Genomic DNA, 13,993 nt, shown 5'->3' on the forward strand with positions numbered 1-13,993 from the left:
AAAGCCCTCTTCAGGAGCTTGTACCTCTAAAAATGAGAGTGAAACACAAAGTATATTTAGAGAATTTAAAAGATACAGGGCATTTTTTGGTTATTTTTACTATTTGAAACCCATCCTCATTCCCTAAAATCTAGAATGTCAAGTCTTCCTTGATTTTTTAGATTTTTACTGTTCTTATTTCTTCTTTAATAATAAAGCTGTCAACTGTTAGTTTGTTTTCCCCTCATATTCACCAGTTCTCTCATTTCATTTTTGATGCCACATATGACATTAACAGTATAGGAAAAGGAGCCAAATAAAGCTTTACTATATTCTAATTAATGATTATTCTAATAAAAAATACATTGATATGGCAGGCAGCCTCGAGAGTCTTCTATGATCTTTAATTTTCAATGTGATACATATTATTTATAGCCTATAAATGTAGGTGTAATACAATAGCAAAGCGAGCGGGAAGAAAGAGCCCTTTAAGTATTTGGCCTGTATGAGAACTGATTGCACATCAATGTCTACAATGTAAATAGGCTTTTTCAGAACATTTGTTTGCATGTATAATTAAATTCAACTTTAACTAACTAAAAAAAAAAATCTTTATGGGAAAATTATATATATAAATACTGCTTTCCCACTGTGAACTACAAAAAAATGAAGGTACAGGGATTGAGCTGAGGAGGTCACAATAATTACTGAGTGAAAGTGATGGGTGAAAAGTGGGTTATTAAACATCACCCCACTGCAGAGCTTCGGGGAACGGGTAAATAAGCGTGCTGGGGGAAGGTCCTGGTGTTCCTAGTAACTTTAGTAAATTCATGAAACAGTCTGCTGCTGTCCTCAGCGTCTAATCGACAGGGGACACCAGGCTCCTGGGGACATCAGGTGGAGGCCGCTATTGCCCTCCCACGCACACACTAAATCAGTCCTGCACCCCTCTCCCCACCGTGTTTTCCACAGGTAATTCAGCAGGCACCTTCCTGCTTGCCGGTTCCTCCCTGGCACAGAGAAAAGATGTTGTTTAAACAATTGAAACAGTGGCCTGCTATTGCAAAGCCCTTCTTTGTGCCTGTGTTATTTCTTGAATGTTCTGACAAAGAATTTCTGGATCTTTCTTTGGGGACTGAAATGCTGGGCTCTCCTGTTTCCCCTCCTATGGGGGTGGAGTCGCCCCTGAGGACAGCAAAGTGGCATTAGCGTTTCCAGGAGATGAACTGCGGCATTTCTGCATGCAGTTACCCGAGGAATGGCCAAAGTACAGACCTGGCAAGACATTTTTATAGCTGGGGTTTTAAAGGACATCTAAGGGGGGCTCGGAGGGATGATACCACTTCCCATTGAAAATATCTTTTGTTACGATACAAAATGCATGAGTGCCCTAGTTGTATCAATAAAGACTAACATAAGAAACAGTAATAATCACAACTGATAAGATGATAACATAGTTCTTCATGGGCACTAGTTTTCTTTGATTTTTCTTCAGTTACTCAATAGGTGGATTTCTTGCACGTGCCCTAAGTAGCCAGTGTCAGAGTGGCTTTAATGTACTATTAACTTCACCTTTATATATTCATTTTTCATAGTAGTGTAAACCAGAAGAAAAGGCGCCTGGTACCTCTGTGCTGTGAAAAGCCAGCCTAGACTTCTGTCTAGCTTTACAGTATAAGCCCATCTGTTTTAGGTGAAAACTTGAGCAGTAATGCTAACCTCAAATACGTTAACCTTTGGATGCCATGAGACATGATAGACAGAACCATTATTTTTATGGCACATGTTTTCCTGAGCAAAGATCCCAGTCAGTGAAGAGAGATAGAAAATCCTGGTTTTGCCTCTCTGTCTCCAAACAAAATACAGCATACAGTCATTCGAGAGCCAAAGCAGACTACATTATCGACAGACAAATACCCAACAGCTATAAATCTAAGGGAACCAAAGTAATGAGTCAAACCCGTGACTCCCGATAAACCAGAGTTCATCCTCCAGTTTCAGCTGAAGAGAAGACTGATCTGGAGCAGCTGAGGAGGTGGCAAACCTCTAGGGTTCCCCTGAAAACTTCCCTAGAGATATAAATGCAGTCTTGAAGGTGGGAATATTTTTACATATCTCAATTTCATAAGAATTTTGAAGTCAAAATCTTAGTTTAGGTATAGTACAAAATTAACAGAAGAACTTTCTCTCCAACAGCTGTCATCTCCAAGAAACCACCAGCAATACACAATATTTAATGGTTCTGGTAATGTTCTCCAGGTAATTTTAAAAGAGTTAATAAAAAGTAGGAGAACATGTTGCAGCAGCTTCACATTTACACTTGATTAATTCAAAAGTATATAAAGTAATCAATGCAATTTAAGATTTGGAATTTTTCCTAATTTCTGAGAGGCTTAATTTTTTTTTCTCATTAAGTAATATCAGCAGGTTCACTATCATCGATAATATTTGCTCTAAGCTATGAAATGTGAGGATATTTAGTCTTTGGCAAGAGTACTAAACTGTTTGGGGAAGTGAATGCATTTGTTATCTACCCTAATTAGCTAGCAATATCAGCTTCCACACCTGTAACAGTATCTATTGACCAAGTTAGATTCATTTAGGCCACATCTGTAAAAAATGTTCTTTTTTTGTTTGTGGAAATACGCTCATTATATGTGGAATCTGTGGTAATATGTTCAGTAAATATGTACAGGTTGGTCCTAATCCTGCTTCTCAGGTCCCCAAACTATTTATCTTTCCTCTTCTCATTTCCTGGGGTCAGATCTTTCCCTTTGAAAATCGGTGGTAAATCTTCCCCTGACTTTGACAGAGCCAGTACTCTACTCTTAGCATTTCCTTCTCAGTTCTTTTCGGCACCTTTTTCTCTTTTGCTGGTTTCCTTTGGATCACTGTTCTACTTTTGGTTTTGTTTAACTTTCAACATCCAAACAATCTGCTATTTTTCCTTTGAATCTTTTTTTCCCCCCTCACTTTGATTCTTTGGTTTCTACATATGCTTTGGTTTTTGCCACCTTATTTCATGAATCCGTTTCCTCCTTTTTTTCCTCTTTTTTTTTGTTGTTTGTTTCTCATCTCTTGTTAAACTACTATTTTCCTCTGCTTACTCTGATTTTTTTTTCTCTCTCCTAGCTGACATTTCCCTCTGTGCCATATCTTTCTACCTTCCCTTTCCTCTCTTTTCCAAAACATGGCTCATCATTCTATGCCACTAATGTATAGCAGATTCTGAAATACTGTCATCTGAGACAGTTAAGTACTAAACAAAACATTACCAGGGTGGAGGAATCACTTACCCTGATTGACAACAAATCGTAACTTCTGTATTGTTGCCAGATTGCCGCTAACTCTGTATATTCCATCAACATCTAGACCTGAAAAGAGAAACACATATTTCATTTTAGATCATATAAGTATTTTTCTTTGTACGTCTGTCAGGAAGCCAGAAGTGCCCTAACAAGTATGAAGAAGAGCGGTGTAGTCAACGACTGAAAAATAATCCACCTGAAAACAACTGAAGTGCCTCCTGCCTGATTAAAATGACAATGAAAAATAAAAGTGGTGGATTAACTTAAGTGAATACAAAACACCTAACTATAATTATCTTGTAATTCTGTCAGCAGAAGACAGTTCTGCAAGGGTAGGCGAGTGCAGCAGGGAAGGAGCAGTGAATTAGCTCCCGTGCCAGTAGAGGAGGGTTGCTGGGGCTACGTGCGGTGCTGTGCTGGCCCTGCTTAAATGTGAGGTGCTGCTGTTAATAGTGCCGGGAAAACTTCCCAGGCTGGGGCCTGGGTTTTTCAGACGTGGATTTCCGAGGCTGTGACCTTTCTGAAATAAAGCGCTGAGATGCCCGCTCTGACACGATGTGCGTGAGACTACACACAACTACCGTTTCTCTACTATATTCTTCACAGCAGATCAGACAAGTTTGAAGCTGGAATTAAATATCCCAAATAGCATATGCCCTGGAGAACATTTCTTCATTAATATAGGCCATTCTTTTCAAGGACAACCTGACAGTCTTGTTTCTCCCTGCATATCTACTCAAGGTTTATCTTCTAGGTGAAACTAGATGTCATACTCCCTTTTGTGACAGATTATCTCCTACAGCAAGCTCTGCTGATATGGCTGTTTAAAATAGCACTTCCAGCCCCAGTTGCATAGCTGTAGCATTTCAAAGCACATGGGAACGGCTCTCCTTTCCTGGGAGAACTAGCTGTTGTGCAACACTGACCCAACCTGCGTGCTTAAAAACTGAAAACACTAAACTGTACATTGTCATTTCACTAATAAAACTTGCAAGTACATAAGAAGCTAAGAGAATCTACATAAAACAGGTTTTTTTAAGGCTACTCATCACTTGGAACACAAGTTTTAATTAGCTTCTGGCAAGCAATTTCAGAGAAAGCCTTTCTCGGAAAACGCTAATTTGTCAAAACCAAAATTTTTCCATGTTTCTTGACAATGTATCTAGAGGAATTGTTTTTGGTTTTTTTCTGATTCAGGGTGGGGAAAAGGAAAAACTGAAACTATAGGAAAGAGTGAAAACAAGTCCAAAAGGCCAGAGTCCAGTTGTAATAAGACTTAAATAGGAAGGAACTCAGGTTCAAGTCCTTATTTCAAAGCATCATGCCTTGGCAGATGAGTGCCACAGCCAGTGGACTCAATTGCTTGGAAGGATTCCTCACTGATCTTGAAACATTTTAAAAGATTTACTTTTCCATTTGATGCAAACTGATGTGAAGGCAAGTCTTTTGTTTGTTTGCGTGTCTGTTTTCTCTCTCTACAAAATACAGTTCTTATTTTATGTCTGTCCTGCTAGGTACCTCCTGATTTGGTTTACATTAAATAACCTATTTAAAAATTAATAATAATTCCATATTATACACTGGTTATCTATGTCTCTCATTAGACAATTTTCTACCCTGCACCTGTGGGTGTCCTGCAACATAATACTGAGAGTGATGATACATTTCAGGAAGATCCCCTTTGGTTACAGAGGGATAAAGAAAAAGTTTGTTTAAGAGAAATCAAAAAGGATTTGGTAATCAAGAACACTTGGAAGTTATCCATCTACTGGATATATAACATATGAGCAAAGGAAAATTACTAAAATGTTTAAGTAATGCAATTCTATCCTAAATCTGAAGAGTCTCATTCTGGTTTAGTAAGGGGAGAGTGAGAAAGCAAGAGTGAATCCCAGCATAGAAATGCAGGACTTTTGTGGTAAGGGATTAAGAACTGCATCATGTAAATTGAAGTCTAAACTAAAAAGTAAAGAGGAAAAATAAAAGAAACAAGCCCCAAAACAGAATGTCAACTCTTTTTTTGGATCTAACTCAATTAAATTCTTAACCTTTTTGGATGTACGGAAGTGAAAGGAATATATGTCACTTTGGGTGAAATAGCTGTGTCTCACATTAATAGCATCAATTTGGAACATGTATAAATTATCCAAATCAAGTGAGAATGAAAAGCTGTGTTGTAAATTGGTGGATATTACATCTTGCAAAATGATCTGGAGTACACAAGTGCATTATTATTGTTATAAATTTACTTTGGTCCAGAAACGAGGTCTGATTAGCATTTAATTTGGACACTATACAATATGGCAGAAAGAAAAAAATAAAAATAAAAAATCCAAGAATATCAAGCCAATTATAGTGTTCACGTGCCATCAACTTTCTGCTCCAAGAACTTTGAAAGTTAAGCCAAACCAAACCAATGCAAATTGGTGGATTTGGACATCCTTTTCATGACCACATTATCTTAGCTGGATGGTTAACAACTTATTTTGGAAATCCAATTAGGCGCTAAAGAGAAAGACAGAGAAAGAGAAAGAGAAATATGTCTTTATAGTTTTAATATCCTGATTCTATGAACAATTTTCAAAGCAAATTCACTTTTAAGGGCACCTCTATCAAGAATAAAAACATCACTGCACTGCTGTCAATGTTTCTTCACGGCAGGCTATAAATACTTCGGGAACAAGATGAAACAAAATTCTTGCAGAATTTCCTATCTGGTGCTGGTGTTTAAGTATAGCGGTAAAGAAGGTTTCAGAAAAAATATCCACTGCAATGAAGTCCAATTTTGTTCACTATAGGGTGACCTTCTTGTGTTTTGGAGTAGGTTTTATCAGGGAAGAATCACTGCATTTTGCCCTAGAGGACAACAAGTATTTTATCTGCTTTATATCCCAACCCCTGACTCTGTTTCTGTTTGTTTTAAAGAGGAACTTGAGAACGGGATGGACCCACAATTAGAAGTGATAGCCAAAAGCATGGTAAATAACTTCAGTATCTCCATCCCAAATTTTTTAATGGCTTAAGGAATGTAGGAAAGGGACTTACTCAAGAAAATATCACTTTAGCTGCCAAATTATAGGCAAATTCTAACTCTTTTAGTTTAAAAAATTATACAGGTACTCCTGATGACAAAGTTAAAAGGCAACTGAACTCAGGCTTGGTTGAAGTTCATGGACAATAATGAACGTTACATTCAGTTCGTATAACTGCACAGAAGATGTTAGAACACTTATTTAAGAACATTCCTTGCACTCCTGCTTCTAGCCAGAATGGAAATAACCATGGATGCAGGTCAGTGTCAGCTCCAGTAACAGTCTGAGCTGGAATCAGGTATTTCAGAGAAACATTAATCCACAGGAAAAAATTAGACCTTAGGTGATATATTTATCCAAACATACATTTTGAAATATTAGACTTTGATATTGGTTGAGGTAGTCCTGATGCTTTATGAGCTGCCTTGAAGGAAATGTTCTCATTAATTCTTTTCTGCTGCATAGAACAAATCCCTCTCCCAAATCACATTGTGTCCTGCCTGAGGTTACTCTATATTTGACAATATCTTCAAACTGAATATGAAAGGAAATTCTGTATGTGTGGGGTGGGTGGGAGTGGTATACAGAAATTTTCTCTCTCTTGCTTTTTAACAAGATTTAGGATTTGGAACATACCGTTTTAAATGGTACTAGGTAACTTCCTGCACAGAAACCCCTGAAAGTTTCACAATTAATGTATCCTGAAATAGGTGTGGTCCCCAGCCCTGGTAGGAGTTTTGTAAAAGAAACCATCCTGCTGGATTCAACAACAAAGTGAAGCGCAAACTTGAAGAAAGGCATTCTTTAGTTAGTCCTTTCATTTAAAATCAGTTATGTTCAGGGCAAAACTATTGTATTTCAAAGGAGCCTATTATGCCTTCCCATAAACAGAAAGATCATACGTTTTAAAACTAAAGTATCATTATGTAATCAAGCTGTTGTATTATAAACTATTTTGTGGGCTCAGATGCCCAGGGCTATCTTTACAAATATTTAAGAGGTCATTATCAGGGTATGTTCTCCCTAAAACTATAATTCTTTCCTCCTGTTTTCATATGCATTTTACCATAAATATCTGATTTATAAACAAATTTTTTTTAAGTTTACTAAGGGCACAAAAGTGAGGCATGAAGTCATTTAAAGAAGCAGAAATGCATGAACGCAGCGATACAGCAATGCCAAGTTGATGTGTCTGATGAGAAAAACACCACAAAATAATGGGCAATGAAAACAAAGTTTCACAAAAAGATCAATATTTGTATGCTAGTAGAAGGAAAATCATGAATAATAAAGAATAAACCCGACATTTTAAAATTTGGCATTAAAAGTGCTGTATCTGGATAGTTACAAAAAATACCCAGAGTTTCAGGTGAATGTGAGAGCCAAAAAAAAAAATGATCTCTGATAGAGGTGAAAATGATACCAAGAAAACAAATTTGAGTTACACCATAGAAAGAAAATGAACATGGAGGCTGTAACAGCAACCAAGGGACATATGGATGTAAAATGTGCGGGGCAGAGGTGGTGTGAGCTGCAGACACTTGAACCAGCAAACTTGGTGCACAGCTTGATCAGCTTGGGTTGAAACAAGCACCAGCTCCTTTTGGACATAGGATCATCTACACTCAGTGTGGTTTTCAGTGTTGTTGACACCTCTGTCTTGCCTTCTGATGCGATGCTGGCTGGGGTTAGGCATGGCCTGAAGCTCCCAGAGTGGGGCCGGCAGCTGACAGTGGGATTTGCTCTACTTGGCTAGAACAAAACTGCTGCTTTGATTGTCAGAACTCCCCACTTCTCGTACTCCTGCCATCAAAGGCTTACATTCGTGAGGTTCAAAAAACCATCCCAGCTAACAGCTGATATGAAAACAGGTCCCACCCCTTGTCCAGAGAAGCTACTCAGCTACCAGGGAAGTGGGAGCCATACAAATGTCATCTTAGTTCTACCAGACAGAGAAGGATAAACAAACCTAGGAGACCAAAGAGAGGATCACATTGGAAGTCAATCTGAAGGGCAAAGAGATAATCACTGTTGTAAAAAAATCAGTTTCCACTTATTGGTGTTCATGATATACGTGTGTCTCTCATCTGCAAATAAAATATAGAGAAATACTTGGAAATGACAAAGGCTGGAAACAGTGGCAGAAGAGTTATTCTGATATTGTGAAAGCAGGAAGAGGGATGTGCTTGGAGACTGGCTAGACTGACCTCAGTCCCAGACAGTCTACTTAAATAATTAATTCAGGACTCCATGAACAAATAATTCATAGCAAAATATAATTAATCCCAACCAGCATTGTTTCATGGAAATCAGGGCCTTGTCTAGCAAAGTTGTTGCATTTTTTGATAGGATTGGATTTTTGACAGGTCTGGTTGAGAAAGGCAATGGTATTGAAATAGTATGTTTGGCTTTCCATGAGGACTTGACTTAGTACCACATGACATTTTGATTAAAGTGCTTGCATTTTATGGAATTAACAGGGCATATATTACATGGATTAAAAACTGTCTCAATCACAGACCTCAAAATGTGGTAGGTAATGGGAGAGATATCAGTTAACAAAGGTCGTAACTGGCAGAGCTCTCAGAAGCAAAGCTCTTAGTCCAGTGCCATCTAATACCTTTATCAGAGATGCAGACAAAGAGAAAAAAAATCTCTGTTGGCAAAGCAGGCAGATGACACAAAGATCAGGAAGGTATTAAATGATGATAAGGACAGGTGAAGTTAAACAAGGTCTGAAATGCTACCTTAAATGGTCACCATCTAGTACAGTAGGTTTTTGTACAGAGAAACACAGACAGCATCCAGCATCCTGGATGTAGGTTACAAGAGACTTCAGGTTTAATTTAAATAGTTAGCTGAGCGTGATCTCTCAGTTCAGTGCTGTAGCAAAGACGACTAATGTGAACTCTTACATACAGAAAGACGAGCATCAAGTGGAAGCAAGGAAGAGATTGCACCTCTTCATGTGCTACAAATAGGATCTCCAGCAGACCGCTGAACTTGATATCAAAGTAAATAAAAGGAAACATAAAATATATGCTTTGCTGCTTTGTATTAATGAGGGGATGGAGACATGTCCTCTCCATCAGTATGTTTCACATGATTTGCAGGTGCTGGATTCACAACCAGCATTGCCCAGCTGCAGGACCTGGGACACACAAGCCCAAATTCAAGGTAGCATGAACATGATGTTCTTTATTCTGTTATCAGCAGAAGTCCAACACTGCATCAGAATTTAGAAAAGGCAGAGACACTGGAGAAAGGACAAGAGAAACTGTACTAGTTCTTAACAAGCTAGACAACGACTCTATGGGAGGTGTCTGACATGAGGTTTCGTGAATCTCTTTAGGAAATTAGCTAACAAGAAATAATTCTATGTTTGACTGCAATAATATCAAGAAGATGAGGGGCATTCCTACATAAAAAGAGAATCTCATTTTTTCTTGCAGTAATAACTTCAAGATGCAATGAAAGGAGAAAAGCTTGACTAAGATCTTATTGTTTTCAAGACCCTGTAGAAACTGTTTAATGGAAGCAATTACAACCCTGAATATGAGCATTACATACTGAGAATAAGAAACAAGTGAATATGACGGATGATATACTTTATTCTGTTTCATATCACTTGATGGTAGAATTTCCACTTAGATATTTATATACAAATAAATAAGGGTAGCGACAGTACAAAGCAAGTGCAATTTAAACTAGCACACAGTTCACTGCTATACAGGGCCGCTTAATGCTCAAATCAAGCTTGCTATGCCTGCGTCTTCTTCTCTATTGTGCTGCACTGTCTTTGACATTCAAGAAGTTTATGGCTTAAAAGCCCCAGGAACAAGAAGACTTACTCAGAAGGCTCCCTGTAACAAGAAACAAAACTCAGCTTTGAAGCTATTTGTTTTGAATGAAACCATCGAACATGCAACGTGTTCACTGTAATTTTGCCGTTACCTCCAATATATACTTTTGCCATTCTGACAGTCCCACTTCTTGCAACTAAACAAAGTGACCTCATTGCTTTCCACTGTATTTTCTTTTAAACATTGGCTGGGATGATTGAGATTCAGGAATGTGGGAAAATGGATTCCCAAGCCACGTCCATCCCCTTTAATTCTGAGCTGTAATTTTTGGCTTGGCTTGAATCACAGTCATCACATTTCAGTCTGAATCTCTCTGTAAAGTGATCTTTCTTAAACATTTCTTTCACTCATCATGGGATCAGAAACAAAGCCATTCTAGTCTTTCAGCGAAACACTTACAAACGTCTTTTTACAGCGACTCACAAGAGCTGAATTTCCTTTAAAAATGTTTGAAAAAGAGGAGGTTTTCATTGCCTGATTGTCCTCTTTGTGAATCTTGTCATCTGTATGCCATGAGCTACAGCTATTTTAATCTGTTTTTGTTTGCAATCCATTTGGTGTCCACCCAAGAAAATGCAGGTGATTCTAATTAACTTACTGCTGAAGATGTGGAAAAATCTCAATTGTGCTACAGAGAATTATACACTTAAAACCTTCCCTGTATTATTTATAACAGCTTATTAATGAAAATGATTACATGAATACATTTACCACCTGATTCATCTTTGTTCACTTTTTAAATCAACAAGGTTGATGCTAAAGGGGAAAAATCCCTATCAAATGCAGACCTCAAATACACACGTTGGCTGGCTGGTTGAAATAGAATAGCAGTTTCAAAGGAAATTACATTGTCTTGCTTTATGCAACACAGTATAATATCTGAAATTACCAAATGTTTGGAAATAGCCATTCTTGCTCTGTAACGCATTAGTATTTACTTTTGTGAATGTTGATTTCTTTTTTTTGTTTGTTTGCTCATTTTTTTCTGGTTTAATACCTCCTTCACTAATCCTGTTTGCTCTCATTTGCTGCAGTTACTGCTTTTCACATATGGGTTAATAGGTCTATCCTGACCACTGCTTAATTTATCTGAAATAAAATAGGTTTCTCTATGGTTCTTTGATACTTTATCAAGTATACTTTTTTTCCTGCTTGACCAAAAGGTCTTTGAGGAGTAATAGGAATCTTCAAACACAGAATAGTCCTTCATCAGCAATTCGGGATATAATCAGCTTCATGTCTCCAGGGATATGCAGCTCCCAGTTCTTACCTGTCTGGCCATGTGGCCATGTGACACTGTGGTGGCTGACAGAAGGGGTGTTCAGGTAGAGAGATGCCAGCCATTTGCAGGAAAATCACTAGGTGTTAAATACCAGCACCGAGTATTTTCTGCGAGGTACAGCTACCAACAGGCAATTTGCCACCTTCCATCAGTTACAATTTCTATTATTCTGTGCCACACAATATAAGCCATGGCAGCTTGAATGTGATGACAATGTGGATAAAGCAGTTTATTTTGGGGAGGATGAGAGCCTGAATAAAGGTTATCATTTTAGGAGAAGCTGACGATGGAAAAACTCATCCACTGTGTGACATGATCAGAACAGCTGGGGATGTGATGTGGAGGGTGGGGGAGAAGAGATCCAAGGTATTTTATATGTTCAAGGAATATATACAACATCGCCATTTCTTAATCCCAGCTGTGCCTGTTAACTTCTGGAAACATGTAGAGCTCAGCAATAAAGCATACTTGACTGATATTTACTGCAATGCACATTATAAGACATTTTCTGTCACACATTATGTTCTGAAAGAGTTAAGTAACATGAAAAATACAGGCTCAAGATTATATCTGTCATGGATGAAAATACTACATTTATGCCTCATTGTAATCCATTCATTGGTTTATGGACCCCAAGCCCTCCAGGGAGTGTCACAGCTCCACATGATACTGCTGAGAGCTGTATTTTGCTTTTGGATTTCTGGTTTAGCTGAAAGAAGTTTAAAAACACATGTAGCCTGACAACTCCCTATTGGCTATACAACTGAGGAGGGTCAAAAGCATAAACTATTCCAGCAAAAGCCAGCTGTAACTTATGCTCACTAAACTGGCTGAAGATCTGCCTGTTACAGACAGTAGCATACAAGAAATTTATGCATTTTGCTAAATCCTCCCACTTTGGTTAAACCATGCTTCATCTGGGGATCCATCATCGCCAAAATCATGCCTGTGTTTTTTGAGCAACATCAGAACGCTAAGAGAAACTGCACATTAGGGGGTCTCACTGTCCTCGTAGGATGCTATAGGACTTTGTCAGGTCCACTGACATCAGTAGGAGCTGTGGTTAAAAGCTAAGAGACAGATACAATTCTCCAAATATCCCTCACTCCCAATGCTGATTTTAAAGGGAATTTAGTGCACAGTAGGGACAAATCTTTTCCCATCTTTCACAATAATGTGAGATTAAAATAGACCTCAGTAATGTCACCTCCCCATCCTGACCAGTAGTGCTGCTTATTGGACTTCTAACAGTTGGAAGAGGAAGAACTGTACATTTGGGCACAAGTAATCTTCAGCCAAAATGGGTAAGGAGTTTGCATTTTCTGGGCTGTGGTGCCTTTGCTTGGCAAAGAGATTTTTTTAATATTTTTTTTGTTTAAATGATAGTGATTGGGATAGGATATTTTGGGTGGAATAGGGATATTTAGGATGAAAGTTGAAAGACACAGGACTGCTTCTTCCATCATTCCTTGGCTTTTTGGAGATAGTTGAGGAGTCCAGCTAGGCCCAATACTGTTCTCTGTAAGGGATCCATCTCTCACTTGACAGCCTGAAGCTATGCTCTGTTCAAGCCTCGATGTCTCAAGGTTATCCATCTGGTCTTCAGGAGTGGTCCTACGTGCCCATCTGTGGGCAGGCTGGGGAGCGATGCAAACACAACATTTAACTGTTACAGCTCCACAGCTGGTCAAGAAATACCAGCGAGGTGCTCGATAGCACTCATCCTGTGCCGTAACACAGAAGGCTGGATCTGCTTTTTAACAGTTAGGAATTAAACCAGCTTGGTTCTGGATTTCTAACAAAAGGAGTGTGCAGAGCCCTGCTCTAAAAATGGAGTTCTGGCTTTCATGCAGTGGGTAACGGTCTTTGCTTATTCGTATTGTATCGTAGGCATCTATCTTGGTGTTTGCTTTTTATCTTTAAGTAGGAGAAAACATTTAAAATTTAGATTCAGCAGTCTAAGGCACACTATCAGCCACCTTTGGGTGTTACAGTCCATGCCTGTGTGGAAAACTCTGAGGCTCTCTGGAAGGCAAGTGTACATGTGGCTATCTAACACTGACTTACTGAATGCTTAGCATTGCGTATCTGTCTAACATATAAAAGTGATAATACAAAGGTGTGTGCATATATGTATACGCACAGATAACTTTAATCATATCTTTCCCAGTGTACTTTGCACACATTTAAAGACACAATTTAAATTCACAATAAAGTGGATTCTCTTACACCTTCTTTGGTGTGGTAAACCTCTAGTTTAATAAGTGAGCAAAAATTTCTTGGTTTTGCAGAAGTCATATTTAGTGTTATGAAACAGTGACATTAAGCAGTACTATGGGAGAAAAAAAAAACAACCAAAACATGAATTTTAATATGACACAAACCTGTTGTACTTGGATATCTTTCCACTTTTTTTTTGCCATCTTATCTGCAGGAGTCTGCAGTTATATATATTACTTTTCCTGTCATTCCCGCTACATTTACTGTCTCCAAACAGGTTCAGGTAACTTAAAAGATTTTTTTTTTCCT

At 38.3% G+C, this 13,993-nt stretch overlaps 1 protein-coding gene across 6 annotated transcripts in view; it reads right to left on the reverse strand.

Moving 5' to 3' along the window:
- Window positions 1-13,993, reverse strand: part of ARHGAP15 (Rho GTPase activating protein 15) — a 348,344-nt gene that overhangs the window by 104,632 nt on the left and 229,719 nt on the right. For all 6 annotated transcript variants that reach the window (XM_040603145.1, XM_040603147.1, XM_040603149.1 and 3 more), the window contains one exon: window positions 3,276-3,353. In XM_040603145.1, coding sequence (XP_040459079.1) covers window positions 3,276-3,353 — 78 coding nt within the window. The remainder of the gene's footprint in view (window positions 1-3,275; window positions 3,354-13,993) is intronic.

This window comes from Falco naumanni, chromosome 8 (genome assembly GCF_017639655.2).
Source record: "Falco naumanni isolate bFalNau1 chromosome 8, bFalNau1.pat, whole genome shotgun sequence".
In the NCBI taxonomy this organism is placed as follows: Eukaryota; Metazoa; Chordata; class Aves; order Falconiformes; family Falconidae; genus Falco; species Falco naumanni.